At 39.8% G+C, this 19,606-nt stretch overlaps 2 protein-coding genes across 3 annotated transcripts in view; both read right to left on the bottom strand.

The window, feature by feature from the left end:
- The window catches only part of LOC114534196, a gene marked incomplete at its 3' end in the record, with an annotated part of 66,012 nt that overhangs the window by 29,713 nt on the left and 16,693 nt on the right, over positions 1 to 19,606 (bottom strand). Inside the window, exons 12-25 of the mRNA XM_028555750.1 lie at positions 17,482 to 17,623; positions 17,197 to 17,340; positions 16,535 to 16,716; positions 15,586 to 15,727; positions 14,438 to 14,790; positions 13,865 to 14,009; positions 12,971 to 13,114; positions 12,316 to 12,497; positions 11,713 to 11,854; positions 4,747 to 5,168; positions 3,035 to 3,176; positions 2,225 to 2,550; positions 1,671 to 1,812; positions 271 to 605 (exon numbers count right to left, since the gene is read on the bottom strand). Of these exons, the coding sequence (XP_028411551.1) occupies positions 271 to 605; positions 1,671 to 1,812; positions 2,225 to 2,550; positions 3,035 to 3,176; positions 4,747 to 5,168; positions 11,713 to 11,854; positions 12,316 to 12,497; positions 12,971 to 13,114; positions 13,865 to 14,009; positions 14,438 to 14,790; positions 15,586 to 15,727; positions 16,535 to 16,716; positions 17,197 to 17,340; positions 17,482 to 17,623 (2,943 nt within the window). The remainder of the gene's footprint in view (positions 1 to 270; positions 606 to 1,670; positions 1,813 to 2,224; positions 2,551 to 3,034; positions 3,177 to 4,746; positions 5,169 to 11,712; positions 11,855 to 12,315; positions 12,498 to 12,970; positions 13,115 to 13,864; positions 14,010 to 14,437; positions 14,791 to 15,585; positions 15,728 to 16,534; positions 16,717 to 17,196; positions 17,341 to 17,481; positions 17,624 to 19,606) is intronic.
- Positions 5,461 to 10,737, bottom strand: LOC114534203. Of its 2 annotated transcripts, none has more exons than XM_028555759.1 (2): positions 8,739 to 10,737; positions 5,461 to 6,521 (listed from the first exon to the last, which is right to left on the bottom strand). In XM_028555759.1, the coding sequence occupies exons 1-2, from the start codon at positions 10,381 to 10,383 to the stop codon at positions 6,214 to 6,216; spliced, it is 1,953 nt and encodes a 650-aa protein (XP_028411560.1). In that variant the 5' UTR covers positions 10,384 to 10,737; the 3' UTR covers positions 5,461 to 6,213. The 2 variants fall into 2 exon arrangements, with proteins under 2 accessions (XP_028411560.1, XP_028411561.1); XM_028555760.1 differs by having other exon boundaries at positions 5,461 to 6,516; positions 8,734 to 10,737.

A 19,606-nucleotide genomic window follows, 5' to 3' on the forward strand; every position in this document is an offset into this window, starting at 1 on the left:
TGAGCTGAAATATTTCGATGTAAATAGCTTAATTGTCAATGGAAGTACACATTTGATGCATAAGATGCAGATTTAGTCATTAACAAGATCTATGAGAGTATTTTTAAACTTTGGCTTATCCACCGTTTAGGCTAAACGCCTTTCCAACAACCGGCCCCAGTTAAATACTCAATTAATACTCAGTTAAATACTTGAGTAGCGCTCAATGATTATTGTTTATTCTAATTCGTCGAACCTCATTGACTGAGGTAGTTGTAGTTACACTCCTACCTTAACGTTTCCATCTTCTTTGTACGTTTCATAGTTTATCCCATCAATACTATGCATGACATTGTAACTAGTAACCCATTCAGCGGCATCAAATCGACCCTGTGTTGTGATTCCTCTCAAGGTTACGTTCGATTTAAAATCCACCCTTAACCATGGATATCTATCATCAGCGGAAGCAATCCACGCGCCATCTCTTTCGCCGTCTATTGGCTCCAATCTCAGCCGGGCATTTCTAGCCCGTGACGTTTGACTTTTCTCTGATGACGACGATAACTGAGGGTTCACGATCAAGTTACTTTCCAGACCAAGTGGAATTGGGTCGATACAGTCATATTCTAAGCAGAATAAGTTTGGATGTATTTGGAGGGAATAATGCACGCATTAAAAAGCAGCGTATAATATAATATCTAACATGCCTAAAATGTTAAGCAATTTGTCATTTTCATTCTCGCCAATCACTTGTTCGAAGAACGAGACACATGACAGCCCGCCATACTGCATGTTTACTTAATATTAATCATGTTTGAATTAGTGATAACAGTAGATATTATATAATACTCATGAACTTAATTAGAACGTTTAATTCGTTGATGACTGTCACGTGATATTAAATAGAATGTCCCATTCCCAACAGTGCAATGGAATTGTGAAAAGAAAATGTGATCTAATGCAAACATTACTATCCAAAGTTCAAAATGGCGGTTGCTTGTAGTAAGCCTTTTATTTTAGTCAATGAAGACAACATTTCTCAACTTATTGAAGATCCAGACGGTGAAAATACGAAAAGACACACAAAATACGACGTTTCCCGTATAACTTAATTGTTTGCTGTATGGTGGTTGTGTATTTAAATTTGATCCATAACGTTCGGTTAAGTAAAAAGTTACTTTTGAAAAGTGACAGTCTATTTTGGTATTATAAAAAACAACTAATGAATGTTTTAATTCGTGCAATGCATTCGTGTATTTGTATACCAGTGAACTCTAATGATGCCAGAATTATCAATAATTTAATTTGTAATTATACTAATTATTGAGTGATATTGACGGCCTATACTTGACGGCTGTAATCACATTGCATATCAGTTTCTTATAGAAAACAAACATACAGGTAATATCAGCCAGTCGTACTCTAACCGTTTCATTTTATAATGAAAATGCGTCAGACAAACTTTTCCATATTCTCTCTTTAGACAGAACGTAGGCTGTTCATGTTCTGATAAACCACACTTAATTTTTCACCAAAATAAAAAGCCTGTCTTCATATACTCAAATTGGAATTAATATTATCATCTTTAATCTTTTTTTACAATTCCCTAAGATCGATTTCTAGAGGTCCTTATTTAGAAAGGTCTAGTTTTATTAATTGTGTCACCAATTTGAGGCATCCATATAACTTACCCAAATATGACCCGTTGAATTCGATTCTGAGTGCCACGTTAGTATACCATGCCGTTGGTTTCACGCGAATGTAGCGTGCAAAAATTAAATGTAACAGCCGCTGTTTGCTCAGCCGTGCATTATGGTTGTTTCCGACAAATACCTTGAGGTAAACAGTTATAAAAAGGTGTTATAATAATTATACATAATGTAGCAATTATAAGGAGGTGAATAAAAATCACAGCACTATTATAATTTTTATAAGAATCACAACACTTCAATTATAATTATAATAAGAATCACAGCACTATTATAATTTTTTAGTCGATGTCCAAGCCAGAGTTCAACCGATTACAAGGTAAAACTTTAAAAATTAAAAGAAAACAATGGAATACTTTCATAAAAGATCTAAATGCACATGATGTCATGTGAAAATGATCATTAATATAATCTGAAACCAATGCGTCGCAAGAAAAATCCCCATGCACGGGACGCGCGGGTTGCATATTTTGGTACCAACAATTACGTTTCGACTTTCACCTCTTTTGGGAAATAATTATTATACTGTATCTTACCTTGGCCTTTCCAAATTCGAGATAGTCTTGAAAGTTTGTACCATCGTTGCTAAATGACACCAGAAACTTTGTTATCCAACTATCTGCGTCACGCAACCCCAACGTAAAAATTGATGTGACTTTCGCAAATGTTTCAAAATCAACCTGAAACCACTGATCGGCATCAGCAAGTGGCCGCCATCCTGCCCAAGTCACGCTGGAAGCTGAGTCATAATTTAGCCGGCCGAAGCCTGGAAGATATGACGAACTGTGTACGGAGGATGCTGAAATTTGACCATCCAAGATACGACCGCTTCCCATACCAAGGGTGGTCGAATTGTTGTCGTCTGCAATAAAGTAAATGGTTAATAAGTGCATCGTGTGTTTTGCATGAATAGTTTTATAGGAATAACAGGGGAGCCCATTATATAACATTTACGAATCATGAAAACAATTAGATGTTTAAAATAATTCATTTGTATAACGTTCCTTCTTTACTGAACTTAAGACATCTTCAGACTAAATTATATATTACCACATCACGCTCACATATTTGACGAATACCTCTGAACTCAAACCACCTATATATATTCGCACAGTTTCAAAGAAAATTTCCTATATATATTCACACAGTTTCAAAGAAAAATCCTTGCGATTTTTGCTTAACTATCTATATATATGCACAAAAATTGTCAATAATTGTTTATTTTTCAAAATTGTGTTTTTTACGATATAAATCATTTAAATAATCACCAGTAATGACAGCTTTGCGTATACTTAATTTTAGAGAATCTATATTACTTTAATACTATCAGTTTCAGAACACCACACCTTCATATCGACCATAAAATTCAACTCTCAAAGCACAAGATCCAACCCAAATTTTTGGAATGATTCGAAGAAAACGAGCAATGATGTATGGATATAAATCTTGTCTTACTGTGTTGCTGACATCATAATTTGCGGAAAACAGCTTAACGTAAAGGAAATGAATAGAATGATTAAAATTATGACCGAGGGGAAATATTTTTCTATCTAGACCGAACAAAACGGTAAATAACGTATTTAGTTTTTTAAAAAAAGCGGCGTTCGAGTGTTGTGGTGAAAGAATTTTTCGATTTTATCCCGAATGAAAAAATTTTAGAGCTGTTTGAATCGATATATTTGAATTGAAGGCCGCCGTAACAGAACACTGGAACTTGCAATTTTCGTGACGTTACGCAAGTGAGTCGCTGCAAACTTAAGGCTAGTTTCCACTCAGGAAAATTCTCCTTTGGTTCGGAACGAACAGGAACTTTGTCGGTGAGTTCTCAGGTGGCGTTTATACAAAGGAAACTTTCCTTTCCTGTCCGATCCAAAGGAGAATTTTCCTGAGTGGAAACTAGCCTTTACAGTGTATTTCCCAGCCCATTCTAGAATATTGTCGACTGCAGGATCCCATTTTTATACTAGCTTTCAGGGTTAGGGTTAAATTTTATACCTTGCACCGGCGAAGACAAAGGCGTTTTGAAGTGCGCATGCTAGGATGGCTTGATGACGCGGACCAGCATTATACCCGGTTTTGTATGTTGTGAAAAACCTCTATAGATAACGGTCAGAAATGGTCAAAAACCTATCAAAAGGCACAGAGCGAACTCAACAAACGCGTATGTTTGAAATATTGGTAGACGAGTAATATATAGGGACCTAGCGTATGGGAAGTCATCATGCACAGGTGCGACCTGTAGTCAAATGTCGGCACATACCGATTTTGTATTACACTGATTTTGACTGCGATGTGTTGACTTTTGTCCTTATATATAGGTGAAAGTGCGGAACCGATCAGTCTCGTCACAAAGCGAAATGTCTGTTTCATGGTTTTTCAGATAGATACAGTAAACCTATGGAGTCGCCGAGTCACTTGTATGCGATCAAGACGCGAATTTAAAATACGTAACTGAACACCATGGTTGTTTACGTACGAGCATATAATTTTCACAAAAACTATGTTGTGGGGATATGTTGTTACGTCTATAGCTACGACAAAATAATATATCTTCGAAAACGCGCGTTCACCTACTGACACATGTTTATTCCTACGCCATATTCATAAAACCCACAACGATCCCATAAACAAGTCAGTAGACAAATCACTCAAAAGCCGACTCACTCGTGTGACGTCAAAATCACCCTCGTTTCAGTTTCCGTATTACCACGGAAATGTATACCACATAAACCCCTAATTTTGAGGCTTTTAGACGGCTCTAAAATAGCGACGTTTTGTTGAGACTAAGTCTAAAAATCGCATTTTGTGTCGCATTTTGTGTAATTTACCAAAACTCACTTCAAAAATAAAAAATTAAAATAAAAAAGTCAAAAGGTTGCAAATAAATCTTTAGGAAAACAAAACAAAGCACACTTTGGATCGAGCATTAAATATGGGATTCCGGATCGGGGTCAGATATCGTAAAATTCCGCCCGCTGCTACAGCCAATCAGATTACAGGAAAGGCTAGGATTCCGCCCGCTGCTGATTTGTAAAAAAAGGCGTATACTTTCACTTACTTTCACTCTCTGATCAACAACGTATTCCTGCAAAACGCCTCTCTCGTACCCAAATGCAAGGGTATATTTTGTTACCCAGGCCATTCCACTGTCCAGTCCTTGCATTAGTAGCGCGGTGACTGTTACATTGGTCCTAAAATCAACTTGAAACCAAGGATTAGTGTCATTGGTTGCTGCCATCCAACCGCCATGACGGATATATGATGTATTCACTGTTGTTATATTATTGGTAATGTTCATGGTCGCATTAAAAGCGGTGACTTTTGTTGTTGTTGTGCTTATGCTCAGCGTAGTTGCCTTCACATTTAGCCTGGCCATACTAGGTCCGGATATGCTATCTTTAAACGACGATACGGCCAATTGGGCGTCGATTATCAAACGAGATTCCATGCCAAGTGCAATTGGCTGAAACCAGTCGGTATCTGTAGAAGAAAAGTGTTTCATGAAACTTATTATTTAGAAGGCGTCGTGGGTCTCGTGCAAGCCCGAACCGATCGCAGTGTTGAAGTTTTAGTTCAAAGCTAAAGCTATAGGGAAACGAAAATGCTGTTCGCAAGGCATAATTCCGGAGAGTTAAATCTAAAAATATTTAAACGTACGTATGTTATAGCCATGAAGTTGTTTAACAGCTGCTTTTGAAGCTATACAGTAGTGATCAAAAGTATAAGTCCAGTCGATAATCTTTCTAGATAGGACTTCATCCATTTCCTTTATGTATATTTATTAAATACAAGACAATGCTCGTCACGGAATGACGACAAACAAAAGAGAGTTAAATAAACAGAGAGGCCGTTTGTTACCAGGCCTCTTGATGATTATGATGTTCTATCTCCCCCTAAGTCTTTAACTCGTGAATAAAATGTAACAGTAATGAAAGACTTAATTGTTCAGAATATGAAAGTTTTTATTCTTTGAGTCCTTTGTTATTGAAGTCCATAAGTCTTCTTAGCGCAAGTGGTTGTTTAGTGTGGGTGGTGGATGTGCTTGTAGGTGTTGTTTGAGTTGGCGTGGGGGGGAAATGGGTTGTCTCTGGTGTTGTGGGTTGGGTTGGGTTTTCATTGTGCATGTCAGCTCGGTCGTGCTGTGGTGTTTGCTGCTCAAGGTTATTTGGTGGTGGTTGTTGGGCGTGGTGCGGGGTTGTGGAAGGGGCTAATGGTGTGCCAAGTAATCGTAGGTCATCCTGAATGGTGCGGGGTGGTGGCGGTGTTTTCACGGGAGTGTATTGGCGGAGGAATTTCCGGTTGCGGATAGTGGGTCTTCCTGATCCGTCGACTCGGATGACGTATTGATCATATTGTCGGACCTCTATTACTACGCCTGTTTTGTCCCACTTTTTTGGATGTGGCCCGGTTTGATTTTGGATGCGGACAAAGGAGCCAACTTTTAATTGGGGAAGCCGTTGGGTGTGCTCAGACCATCGCTCGGCGGCTTTTATATGCCTGTTCCGTAGAGCTTCCTCGCGTGCGTTCAGTGTATCTTTCCACGTTGGGTGTGGGACGTAGCGGCCGGGGGTATTGGGATGAGGTCCCTGATTGGTCGGCCGAAGACGCATTGTGCAGGAGACAGGCCGGTGTTAGGGTCTGGGCAATTCCGGTATTGCAACACTGCGTGTTGCAACGAGTCGGTGTCGACCGTGCCATCGTGGTTAGTGTTATTCGTTAGGATTCGTTTCATCGTTTTGACGCCGACCTCGGCGCGGCAGTTTGAATGTGGGAATGCTACTGAGGAAAGGCGATGATGGACGCTCCAGTCCTTTAGAAATTGTTGTGTGGTTGATGCAGTAAATTCTGGGCCCCCGTCGGTGGAGATTTCGTCTGGGATCCCGAATGTGGCGAATGTGCGTCTGAGACAGTTGGTGAGTCCCTTGGCGCCGTTCTCGGCTCGTTCAATAATGGGCCAGTTCGAATAGCGGTCAACGATTACGAGGTATTGGTTGCCTTTCAGTTGGAAATAGTCGGCACAGATGCATTGGAAGGGGTATTGTGGTTGTGTGGGGGGGTACGGTGGTGCGTTGGGTTGTGATGGTGCCATGCGATCACATTGTTCGCAATTTTGTCTTAGCTTGGTGATTGCGGTCGTTATGCCGGGCCAAAAGACGCTGGAATCGGCTCGTGCACGCATCGATGTGATTCCCTGGTGTGCGCAGTGGAGTATGTCCAGGATGTGGCGGCGAAGTGATTGTGGGATGATGATTCGCTCTTTGTATAGGATAACGCCGTCGATTGTGTGGAGATTGTCGCGGAATTGAAAGTATTCTTGAAGTTGGGTTGGTACATCGTTTCTGGATGTTGGGAAGCCGGATTCGATCATGGCCATTAGTTCCACCATGGTGGGGTCACTGTTTGTAGCTAGTTTAATTTTGTCCCATGAGATGGCATACGTGTTAATGGCGGATGTAGCTGTGAGACTTATATTTTCCTCGTGGGATGCGTGTTCCTGTTCTTCAACGCATCGTATACCGGCGAGGAAGAATTGTCTAATGGCGTTGATGGGTGTACTTCGGGTCGCTATGGCAGCAGTGTCGTCTGGCAGCGGTAGCGCGTTCGGTTGTTTGGGGCCGCTTGGGTGTCGGGATAGGGCGTCTGCTGCTTTGTGTCGTACTCCAGGGATGTGGACTAGTTTGAATCTATACCGTAACGTTTTCTCCTTTAGATTTCGCAGTCGTGAGTTTGGAATGTCCTCTAGTGAACGGTCGCTAAGGATCTTCAAGAGCGGTTTGTGGTCAACTGCGATGGTGAGATCTGGGCATCCAAGGACGAAAAATCTGGCTTTGTTGAGTGAGTCCGCGACGGCTAGGGCCTCTCCTTCGATCGGGGCGTATCTCGATTCTGAATCATGGGTGAATCGGCTGCCGACTAGCGTGATTTTCCATCCTGTTGGGCAGCAGAATGGTTCGCGGATGTGCAGGAGCAGTGCTTCTGGAAGAGCCAGAACCCTAATCCATGTTTCGACCAATCAGTGGCTAGACAAGTGGGTTTGGACTTGTCGAATATGCGTACACCTTCCTCGATCGATCGGGCGATTACTTGCTTGACTCTTCGAATAGAATGTTCAGTGTCTCGTCCCAGTAGAAGGAAGAGCCGGGTTTCAGAAGGTTTCTGAACGGTAGCATTTGTCTGCGGTGGCGAAGGCATATGATACTTGGTTGATGAGTCCGAACCAGGATCGGATGTCGGTGATGTTTTTCGGCGTAGGAAATTGGAGTATTGCATCAAGAATTTTCTGCATGGCGGACGCTGTTGTTTGTTATCTCAATCCGGCGAATTCTACAGTGTCGCTGCCGAATACGAATTTATCAGGGTTTAAGGTGATGCCGTTCTTGCCGCATAGATCTAGCCAGTCTAAGGCTTGGAAGGCTTGTTTCTAAGTCGTTTGCCCATAGTAGGTATCGTCAATGCATTTGGTCTTGTTGGCACGTGGGAGACTAGTTCATCGAATCTCCTAGATAACCGTCACCGGATGCAATGTATCCCTGTGGGGCTGTCTTATATCGGTATCTGCCCCAGGGCGTGATGAAGGTGGTGAGGTGTCTATCGTTCTCGTGTAGGGGGATGCTATGGTACCCGTTCCAGCAATCGAAGACTGTCTTCTTCGTGTTTTGGGGGACCAAACGTGCCTGGTGGAAGGGGCTTTGTGTGTGGTGTGTTTCTCTGGTTGCGTGTGCGTTGAGTGCTTGTAGATCAATAGTGCGTCGCGGTGTTCCGTTTTTCTTAGCACACACAACCATTCTGTGACACCATGTTACAGGTTCCCCGACTGGTACTGGTTCAATCACGCCCAACGCAATGTCCCGTTCCAGGTCTTCTTTCACTGCCGTCTGCCAGTGGATGGGAATTGGGACTGGTGTGTGATGGGCGACAGGTTTGGCATTAGGGTCAACCATTAGCCTCAAAGAGACAGTCTCCATGAGTGGTAGCGGTTGATGTTCACAGGTGTTAAATGTGCTCGCTTCATAATAATTTAGTAACCATTTTTGTAGGCGTTGTCGGTTGTCACTTGTGGCTGGGAATGGTAGTTTGTCCGGTTTGGTTGGCGGTTTACTGCGAATTGGGCAGCCGCATTGGGTTGATCGCTGGTTGCTGCGGTGGTAGTGGGCATTGTGGTGGGTGATGTTGAGGTGTTTTCACCGATCGTTGGGAATGATTTAGTGATCATGCCTAGTTGTTCACAAGCTTCACGACTCAAGTAGAGTTTATCAGTGTCGTGGGTGATGTATACCATCTGTCGGGTCTCTGGAGATTTTCCGGGGTCTTTTACATCAGTGAAGCGAAGGAAGGTGGCGCCGATGATTCTGATATCTTTCCCGTTTGCCGCGTGCATTTTCGTGTTGACAGGGATAAGATCTTTTTCACGCAATCCAAAACGGCGTATGATGGGCATGCTGGCTAGGCAGCTTTGGCATCCTGTGTCCGCCATCCCTGTTACCATCTTGGATCGGGGCGATTGGAAGATTGGTTTAAGCCCTAGGCTATGGTAGTCATCTGGGTGGAGGGTTGCTTGGACGGTGATGAAGGGTTGTGTCCGTGATGCTTTTCTTGCCCATTTGTTGGCGATATTGCTGTAAAGGTGGTGGTCCAGCATGGCATTATTTGTTGTCTTGGGTGTTTGTTTCTCATCTGTCTGGGTGGAACAGAGGTTGTCAAACAGTGCATTTTCAGCTGAGTTGGCATTTCCCTTGCGTGGACTGTGGAGTTTAGGTTTGTCTTTACTGCGGCATACGTGTTGAAAGTGGTTTGGTCTGTTGCATATCTCGCATGTGTGGCCGTATGCTGGACAAGTATTCCGTCTGACCCTTGGTGGTGCGTTTTGTCCATGTCCGCTGGTGCCGCAGTAGTTGCATGGTGTGGCTGTTTCTGGGGCTTTATTCTTGCCTTTATCCAATGTCTCGTCAGCGCGTTTTCCCCGCTTGTATTGACTACGGGTGGCTTCTGCTCCTTGTTTCTGGAGTAGTTGGTCAGCTGACCTTTTGCCTATTTCTTTGCGTTCTACGAATTGTACGATTTCTTCTAGCGTTTTGTCCTGTTTTTTGTCTGCCAGGAGGTCGAGTTGAATTTCGTTGTCTGCTAGGCCACGGGTAATGACGTCGCTCAGTACGTTGTCTGTATAGTTCACGTTAGTCTCGCAGTTTGGGCAGGGTATCGAGAAGTTGCATGTACTCGCTTGTCCGCGTGCCCGTGCACAGAAGTTTCTAATGGGCTCGTCGTGATCTTGGCGCATGTTATGTAATTGTACCCGGGCTACCATAGGGTTCTCTCCTCTGACAGCCAGTTTTTTTATTGCCTGAAGGACTTCGTCGATGGGTTTGCTTGCTATGGACCCCCCCGCGTTGCGTGTTAAATCTTTACGTAGCTGTTCCTCGCAGCATTCTAGAAGTTGTAGTACTTTGTCTTGGCCCGTTATTTTTGTGGCATCAACATAGTCCTTCCATCGTGATAAGAAATATGACCAGTCCTCGCTTGTGCCGCTCCGGGAAATTGTGGGTCGCTTTACTTTTTCGCCTTTGGATATGGTGGTGGTCGCTTGATTGTTGTTGTGACTTCCGTTAGAGTGTACTGTTAACAATACCGCTGCAAGGGCGTCTTCAACATCTGCCGTTTCATATTCACAATCGGGGTATGGGCAGCGATGACTTGGCATGTTGTCTCTTCGTGAAGTTTAATTGGAAAATTACCTTGGTCGGGTGGAAGCACGTTTGAGTGGCGGTAATTTATTCCAATTGTTAAATATGGCGCCAGCTGTGTTGTTGATCGACAAATCCTTTTCGACTTCGTCTTGGTATTACGTTGAAGATATTTTGCTTCCTGAGTAATTGTCTCTGTGGGCAGGTCCGGTGTGTGTTTATTTGTTTGTCGTCATAGATAGGACTTCATCCATTTCCTTTATGTATATTTATTAAATACAAGACAATGCTCGTCACGGAATGACGACAAACAAAAGAGAGTTAAATAAACAGAGAGGCCGTTTGTTACCAGGCCTCTTGATGATTATGATGTTCTACTTTCTTATTACGATAATTTACAATAAATGATCTTGTGAGTTGGAGATTGGATATGTTGATCTGAACTTGCGTATTTTGTGATAGTAATGCCTCCTATAGATATCTCGTTAATTCTTATGGTATTTAAGTTGAAAAAGAAATGCTTATTATTCTTTTTGTGGACCAAAGATAGCAAAAAATTGAGAAATCGAGACGAGGTTATATGTATTCTTTTTGTGGACCAAAGATAGCAAAAAATTGAGAAATCGAGACGAGGTTATATGTGTCGAACGAAAAGTTGGAAACATTTTGTGAGTCAAGTTCGTACTCAATGAAATGAAAATCTGCGAGACCAAGGGCTACTCCTGCAAAGGAAAATGGAAAGAAAGTAGAAGGAAAACCAGTGGGCCGTCCTTAATCAATGGTAGAATAGAGTTGAACCAGTAGGATATAACACAAGTTGGCACTGTTTTAATATTTTGTATGACCTCTTTTACGTCTCAAAACGCTTTGACTTTTGTTGGATAGAGTGAACCAGTTTTGTTACCATTGATTAAGGACAGTCCACCGGTTTTCCTCCTGCTTTCTTTCCATTTCACTTTGCAGGAGTAGCCCTTGGCCTCGCAGATTTTAATTAATTAAATACAAACCTGATTCACAAAGGATTTACATATACAATTTCAATATAACCTCATCTCAATTTCTCACATTTTTCGAGACATCCCATCATTGTTGGCCCCCTCTTTGTCATTTTTGGTCCACAAAAAGAATAATATGCAACTCTTATTCAACTTAAATACCATCAGAATTAATGAGAAATCTACGGGAGGGATTACTATCATAAAGTAATACGCAAGTTCAGATCAACATATCCAATCTCCAACTCACGAGATATCATGCATGCATTGTAAATTATCGTAATATAAGAAAATTATCGACTCATACTTTTGATCCCCACTGTATGTATACTGTCTAAATACTGTACTTACCGACATACGCGCCAAACAATTCCATTCTTATTACAATATAGGTGGCCCCATCTGTTGGTACAATTCGTAAAAATCGAGTGAATATTACACGAGTCAGGCGTTGAGCGACAATTGTATTACTGTCGTAGTTCGCTTGAAAGACCTAAAGAATTCGAAAGACGTGTTCAATGCCAGATATAGCAGGCAAAATTCTTCGGATCTGTGGCCTACACTGGAAACTATACACTGAACTGTGCAATTAGGCGATCCGGTGAATTGAAACTGCAGCTTTCACAATTAATTGTAGGTTGCACATTGCAGAACATATTTGCAGAGATGCTATATTTGCAGAATGTTACGTCTGTGGGGTGTAAGAAGTCGTAAGTCGTCCATTGGCCCTGGACAAGTGAATATAAAATTAATTTACGAAATTCCCTGGACATATCTAGGAATATGGCTTAAAAATGGCAGTTTGAAAAATATGGAGCAGCCGAGCGGCGACAGATCGTCTTCGCACATTTTAGTTTTTATTATAGTCAGCCATTGTGGTCGCGTGATTTTCACTAAGTCATGCATATTTTTCTGATCAAATGTTCTTGAGTCAAAACTTCAAGGACTTCTAACCTTTTTTTTTCCAAATTCTTTAAAGACCAGAAAGCGAGATCCGTCATTACTCTGCAGAAGATTAAATGTCTTGGTATAATAGGCTGAACTTTGATCCCCCTGAGTCCTTATCTCGGCAACCTTTGCCCATTTGATGAAATCCACCTGGACCCAACTCCCTGTTCCTTTTGGCAAACGCAACCCTAGAGATTATTTTAAAGTAAAATTACAAATTATAACATCCTTTCAATTGTAATTAATCTATTACACTCCCAGCGTGAAAAAATAGTTAGCACATTGGTCCCTTTGGAAGGGCTTCAGCTACAGCTGACTTTAAACCGCTAGAATTAGAGGCGAACGGGCCTAAAACTTTTAGGTTGGTTGAGTTATTGCGGATTTCAGTAAATTGCTCGAATTGTGGTGGAATTTGCCAAACTCTCCAAGATTCAAAAGTCTAAGGGGGAGTAAGTCCCCCATGCCCCTGCCGCCACGCAGGCATATGGTAAGACGAGAGAAAAACAGTAATTGCACGTCTTCGATCTGAATATTTGAAAGATTATTTTTATTGGAAATTGTACTCAATTGCTAGTAATCACAGATATCATTAATTTATTAAACCTACTAATTAATTGAGCACCGTCTACTACAGCCTTTAAAAAGGCGTATTTTTACTCACCTCCTCCCCGTACCCCGGATATGAATTTCAAATTCAACCTGGCATTTTGAGGTCCATCAGTCTTACTACTTTCAGCAGAAGACGAGAGTTGGCTGTCCAAGATAGCACCACTTTCCATGCCCAAAGCCTGTGGGTCCGAGCATCCTACAAAATTTCCATTCGAGTAAAAAATTACATTCCACAGACGTGCCATCCAAAGATGCCAATCATGCAAGTTGCGCGATATTAAACTTCAAATTGAAACGAAATTAATTAAATCAAAATCAATTGAAATTATCTAAATAATGAGAATGGATACATTATCTTGGGTTACTGTCAGCTGTATTTTATGAAATTAGTGTTAAATGACAGTAGTGTTTCTTTTGTTAATATATTTGCAAAGAATTATAACTGCCCCATTTCAAATTACATAAGTCCAAGTTAACAATCGTATGCATGACCATCGAACCAAAAAATGCACGACCATCTCATTATCAACTTTTGAAATGCTATATTTCAAATCTGTAATTCATTAGTTCGCCTAATTCTTTAAAACTACTCATTGGTTATATAACACACGTAATGCCATTTAGGTCATTTAGCTGCAAAAATTAAAGGCAGTCAAAGATAGACCCACCTATATCAATATTACCCTTTACTATCTGTTTTCACAATAATCGAAATACAATTACGATTTATTTGGATAGAGAAACTCATGGAACATTTCCAGATCCTTATATATGCTTAGCATCAAATGTAGCATCATAACAACTGCCTAAAATAGACAAAACACTTCTCGACGTTTCGACCTGAGGGCCTTCGTCAGTAGAGTTTGTATGAAAATAGTTAGATTCAAACCGCGACTTCACCTGTAACATAGGAAAATCAAACAACTACCACTACTACAACCCTTACCTTCATATCGGCCATAAAACTCCAGTCTTACAGTACAATTTCCAACCCAGGTTTTGGGTGTTATTCGAATGAAACGAGTAGCGATATAAGGAAATAGTAACTGCTTAACAACTGTAGAATTGCCGTCAGAGTTGGCTGAAAAAACCTAAGAATGTAACATGTAACGTATGATTATCTTATCAATAAGCTTTGCGGGGTTTCACTTGCCTTAGTTCTTTAATACCTGCCCCGACGATTGTTAAGAGAAATTTTGTCAAAATATTATCAATAGCGTTGTTCTATGGAGTGTAAAGTTCGATCACGGAAGTTCTAGGCACATTCGTCTAAGAAATTTTAACTTTGTTTTTCAAAATGTCGATTTTTCAAATTTTCCTGGTTTACATGACCTTTGGAGCACACCTGCATGCGAAAAAACAGTTTGGAACCGAATCTGATTGAGGAAGTAAGAATTCTCTAGTGATATTAGGAGTAAAAATGCAAGCAGTTATTCTTGTAAGTTATTCTACCGAATATTGAAAAATAATATTAGCTACTTAACATTACAAAAGTATGAAAGCTCGCTATGACATTTACCTTTATTAGCCCCTCGATGCTAAAGTTTTGCAGCTGATTTCGTCTTTCTCCAAAAGAGAGGGTATATCCTGTAAGCCAGGAATTTCCATTCTCCAAACCTTGCGTAGCAATTGCAGTAAGCGTTACATTAGTGATGAAATCTACTTGAAGCCATGGATGTCTGTCATCGTCTGCTGCTATCCAACCACCATGTCTGATAATGTTTCCCGTACTTGCATCGCTCAACGTGTTTAAGTTCAGTCTTGCATTACCAACTGCCGATGTAACATATTTCGATGACGAAGACAGCATTTGAGAGTCCAGAATCAAACCATCTTGCATGCCAAGGCTCACTGGCTCAAACCACTCGGTATCTAAAGTAGATACGGTTTTTTTTGACGTCGCGCCAACGTTCCGTTAACAAACATTAGTATAATTACAAAAGTCATTATAGATAATTTCAGCCTCTGAATCACTAAAGGAGATTTTTCAAAATGGCGAGTTGTTCTTTTCAAAATGGCGAGTTGTTCTTTTCAGATTGCTCGGTTTTCTTTGTTCTTGTCGGGGAATATATTCAATAGTTCAATGGTGCAATATTCCCCTAAAATATTCCCCCCAATATTTGTCCCTCGTTTTTCAGAAGACAATTCTTTGGTTCTATTAATTCTAGTTCACAATTGCGAGATGGAATAAAAGCATTTCCTGTCTATTATTATATTATAAATGCAACCTCGCCAATGTGAAAAATATAATGTAAGTACGCTATTTTGCATGAGACACCTCGGGATATGTGCATGTATATATCATACATCCCCTCGTTGCCTCAAGATAACCTATACAAAGCAACAGATAAAGGGGTGAAAAACTACCTCGTAGAACGCTGCCTAACTTTATTAACGCTGGTTAATTGACTATATATTAACAAACATGCTGCGAAAAAAAAAAACGCCACGACGTCTCGGTTTTTATTCAGCGATATACACCTCGCTTTTGGCCACTGATTGTTAAGTAATTATATGAAATTATGATGCACGGTGGCCTGTTTGACTTCCATTTAGTTTCTTTTTTAGTTACCCAGTATTTCGAACTGTTCTATCTAATTACACTTGCATGGAAAAAGAAAATTTGTAATAAGTTTTTCAGAAGCAATTTAGAGGGCGATTACTTACCAACATATGAACCAATAATTTCCATCCTTATCGACGGTATTCCGTTCCATTTCGTTGGTACAACACGCAAAAAACGTGCCAATACCACCCGCGTAAGACGGTGTTCTACAACGGTGTTTTGATCGGAGTTCCCTCCAAATTTCTAGAAAGGAAAAAGAGAGAACGCTTATAATTCATATAATATTTTTCCATATGAGCACTCGATGGTACAAATCATTTTTCGATTGATGCATCCGATCTATGGCCTATATGAGATACGAAATTTTAATATATGGCTTTTCAAAATACACTCTTCTGATTGGTTGACATGCGGTCCGTGAAACCCATATCCGGACTGTATATATACTACGTTTATTCCGTATCTAGACCAGTATCCTGGATGTCTCATGCATGCAGTTCAGCCATATATTAAACCGACTCGTGTTCGGTCTGTACTGTGAAATATGAAACCGACGGTTTTTGCATAATAAAAAGCCTCGGTGTGATATTTCACAGCATAGCCCGAACAAGCGAGGTCAGTAATATCAGTTAATATTACACATGCAAAAGTGTGAGCTGCGAAGGAAAATACAGATTTTAAAACACAGAGTTATCTACAATTTTAATACTCTTAATGGGGGATTCTGTAATGTTGTCCTGCAACACTCGTAAAAAGGGCGTATACTTTCGTTTTTAAAGTTCATTGCGAACTGTATACATGAATATATTATGATTTATATATTATGAGTATTAGATTCAATTGCAAAACCATCATAATTATTATGAAAAAAATGCTTGAAATTGCTTTAAAATGTTATTCCTGGCGTTCCCTTATCTGAAATATAAATTATGTAGAACACATTGTGCAAAGTGGTTTTTTAAATATGTCTATAGTATAATAACGACTTTACAATGGCAACAAGGCATATACTCAATGGCATAAAAATAGGAATATAAATTTAAACCGAACCTTGACCAATCCATTTTTTTTATATTCAGCGAAATCGACTCCGTTGGTGCTAAAGTGCAAATTGAATTTTTGAATAAAGTAGTCATCGTCAGCATGGCCTTGTGTTTTCAATGCAGTTATTTTGGTCCACTTTAGAAAATCAACTTGGAACCATCCGGGACCATCCGTTTTAAGAGAAGCACCTAGGAATTTTAGAGGGAGATAAAATTATTGATCGGTGATGTGGATGTAACTTACATAAAGAAATAACTTGAAGATACAATATTATTAAAGTAGACGAAAAGTCTTCACGTGCCAAAAAACGTTATAAAAGTTATTATGATGGAAAAGTAAATTCTGAATAAAGAAAATCTAACAATACAAAAAAATATCGAAACTGTTTAAGTCATCTTAAGACAGCTAAATAATGTAAAAAATTGCCTATTAATTTATTAGATTATATGGCAAATTTACAGCTTGAGCCGTTGTCTTTTATGAATCAAATGCTGCTTTCTCCTAATAGTTTTTTTTTTGGAATTTTTTTTTATGATAGGTAGTGATACATAAGGTCTGTATTCGAAGCTTTATTTATTGTTTTCCTATAAAAGTAGACAAGATCTCACAATTTCAGGATTTATTTATGGAATGTCGGAATGATGGAAAATGATTTAATTTTACCATACCTCCATCGCGCACAGACGTTACTGCTACTAAATTTAGTCTGGCATTATGTGCGCCATTAAGGTCGTCATATTCGGTTGAAGACAAAAGTTGACCATCTGAGATATTGCCATTTTCCAAGCCAAGAGGCCCGGGGTCGGTGCACTCTGCAGAAAATATCATCGTTTGGAAATGAGACAGTAACCTTCCGCTCAAACTTGTAAATAAGAATTACAAGGAGTTTAATCGATAACGGAATCTCTGAGGTAATTCTTTAGAAAAAAAGTAGATGCTAATAGTATTCTCACCTTCATATTGACCGTAAAATTCGACTCTCAGCGCACAATACCCAAGCCATTTTTTTGGCATAATTCGCAGAAGTCGAGCGGTAATGGGTGGATCGACATTGTTGCTCTCCAATGAAACGTTCTTGTAGTTCGCTGAGAAAACCTACATTTACAAAAAAATATATATTGATTTTACCAAACAGGACTATAAATAAAAATCTCATACATGAAGAACAGGTTTCATCGAGACCTTAGCGAACTTTAGTGGTAGAGTATATCTTTAGCTATACAATAGTTTATACCGTAGTGTATAGAGTGTCGTAAATGTGTGTCTTTAACTCTTAACAATAGGTTACGGTAAAGAGTCGCGTTTCAATTTCTTTAAAAAAATCATTTTCGAATTTCGACAGCAATAATTTAATGAAGATAATTAAATGTAGTGCGAAAAACGTTTGTTTACATTGCAGGCTTTTTAGACAACACGATAAGTTGTAGGCAATTATCATTCTGACGGATGCAAAAGAGGACCTATGCCAGAATCTTCATTCATATATTATTGTTCAGGGTGGAATTTAACGTGTCATGTTTGTATGTGTGTTCATACGCTCACATACGCCACGGTGCGAATCGAATACGACAAATCTCGTAGTGAAAATGGGCCTTAACACAGTTTAACTTTGCAATTTTTTGAGTTTATTTTTTCACGGAGCCTGCAAGTAGCAGAGCACTGTGCGAGGGCACTAATTCCACCCGGAGATTAGGAATTACACCCGGGTATGTGACACAAGATAGCGGAATCAAAAGTTGCCCAAATTCTATTTCATAGACCGTGGACGCTGGTCGTTCAGTGGTCATTAGAACTTGTGCGCATGCGCGACATTTGAGCGAGTAAATACAGGTAATTAGCAACTTCATGATTGGCTAAGACAAAATGTCTCTTTTTCAATGAGAACGTCAGCAATTTAACTGTCATTTCGCAAACATTTTTGTAGAATCGCTTTATAAACTTTATACAAAACAAGACGCCTCGTCAGGCCTTCACTCGGGCTACAGTTATCTCGCTTGAGTTTCTAACGCCTAATTTTTTGGTGTGAAAATAACAGTTATGACATAATCTGATTTTGTCAAAGCCGTCGTGACACCGACACCGCAGAAATTGGTGTTTAAGACGTTTCAACCCGAAAATCTAATCGCTGGTTCACAATTGTGCATTTCTGTATCGCCCTATCAAAGAGAAACCTTTTTAATATCTTAAAAAAGTTCAATTTTTCTTCTGAATACGCATTCTGCAATCTTTTGACTGCTCATCATACACAACTGACCGCTGTGAAATGGCCATTTTGAGGCTTAAAGTATACACAAGGTTATTAATTCAGACGATTCGTTTTTACCGTGAGCAAGCTTCAAATCTTTTGTGCAAGACATATTTTCTTGAATATTTATAAATCTTTTTCCTCACCAAGTTTGAAGTCTAAGTATCGAGAATTGCGGCTAAGCCTATACCAATTTCCGCGGTGTCCGTGACACCTGCGCGAGGAACCATCCTCTACCAACAACTACCTCTATCTTCAACTCGCTCTACCTATGGTAGCAGCGATGAAAATGAGCAATACCGGCCAAAAAACTTTAATAAAATTAAAGACTAAGCGGTGAAAGAGAAACGATTCATAATCTGTGAGCCTAAAAGCGTTTTGGTAGGTGTGTATTTTGTTTATTCCCTATTTGCTGCCAGGATGCTGTTTATTTGTACAAATATTAGCTTGCTATGCTCAATTTTGCAAAGACATAAACATCTATGAAAAGCCACTACACCAATGTTTTAACATTATTACTTTAAGAGGGGCTTTTTAAATTCAAAGTTGAATTTTGTTAGAGCAACCGTCACAACAAAAACTTTACAGTCCACTGCAACTAATGATTGGAATTTCAAGAAATAACATTTGACGTTTAGTGTTTGAAGATTTTGTACTTTTTTGTTTGTTTAAAAATTGAATAATTAACATTTACTAATCTGCAAGAATCCATAAACTGCCTGCTTGCCTTTAATAATGCATCAAAATATCGGGCAATGTTTACTTCATTTTTAGTCGTTTCGTACGGAATGATAGAAATGTTTTCTATCGATACATTTGAGAAATTTAAGCTT

The sequence above is a fragment of the Dendronephthya gigantea genome, unplaced genomic scaffold, assembly GCF_004324835.1.
Source record: "Dendronephthya gigantea isolate DGI-Jeju-01 unplaced genomic scaffold, DenGig_1.0 000098F, whole genome shotgun sequence".
NCBI classification, from domain to species: Eukaryota; Metazoa; Cnidaria; class Anthozoa; order Malacalcyonacea; family Nephtheidae; genus Dendronephthya; species Dendronephthya gigantea.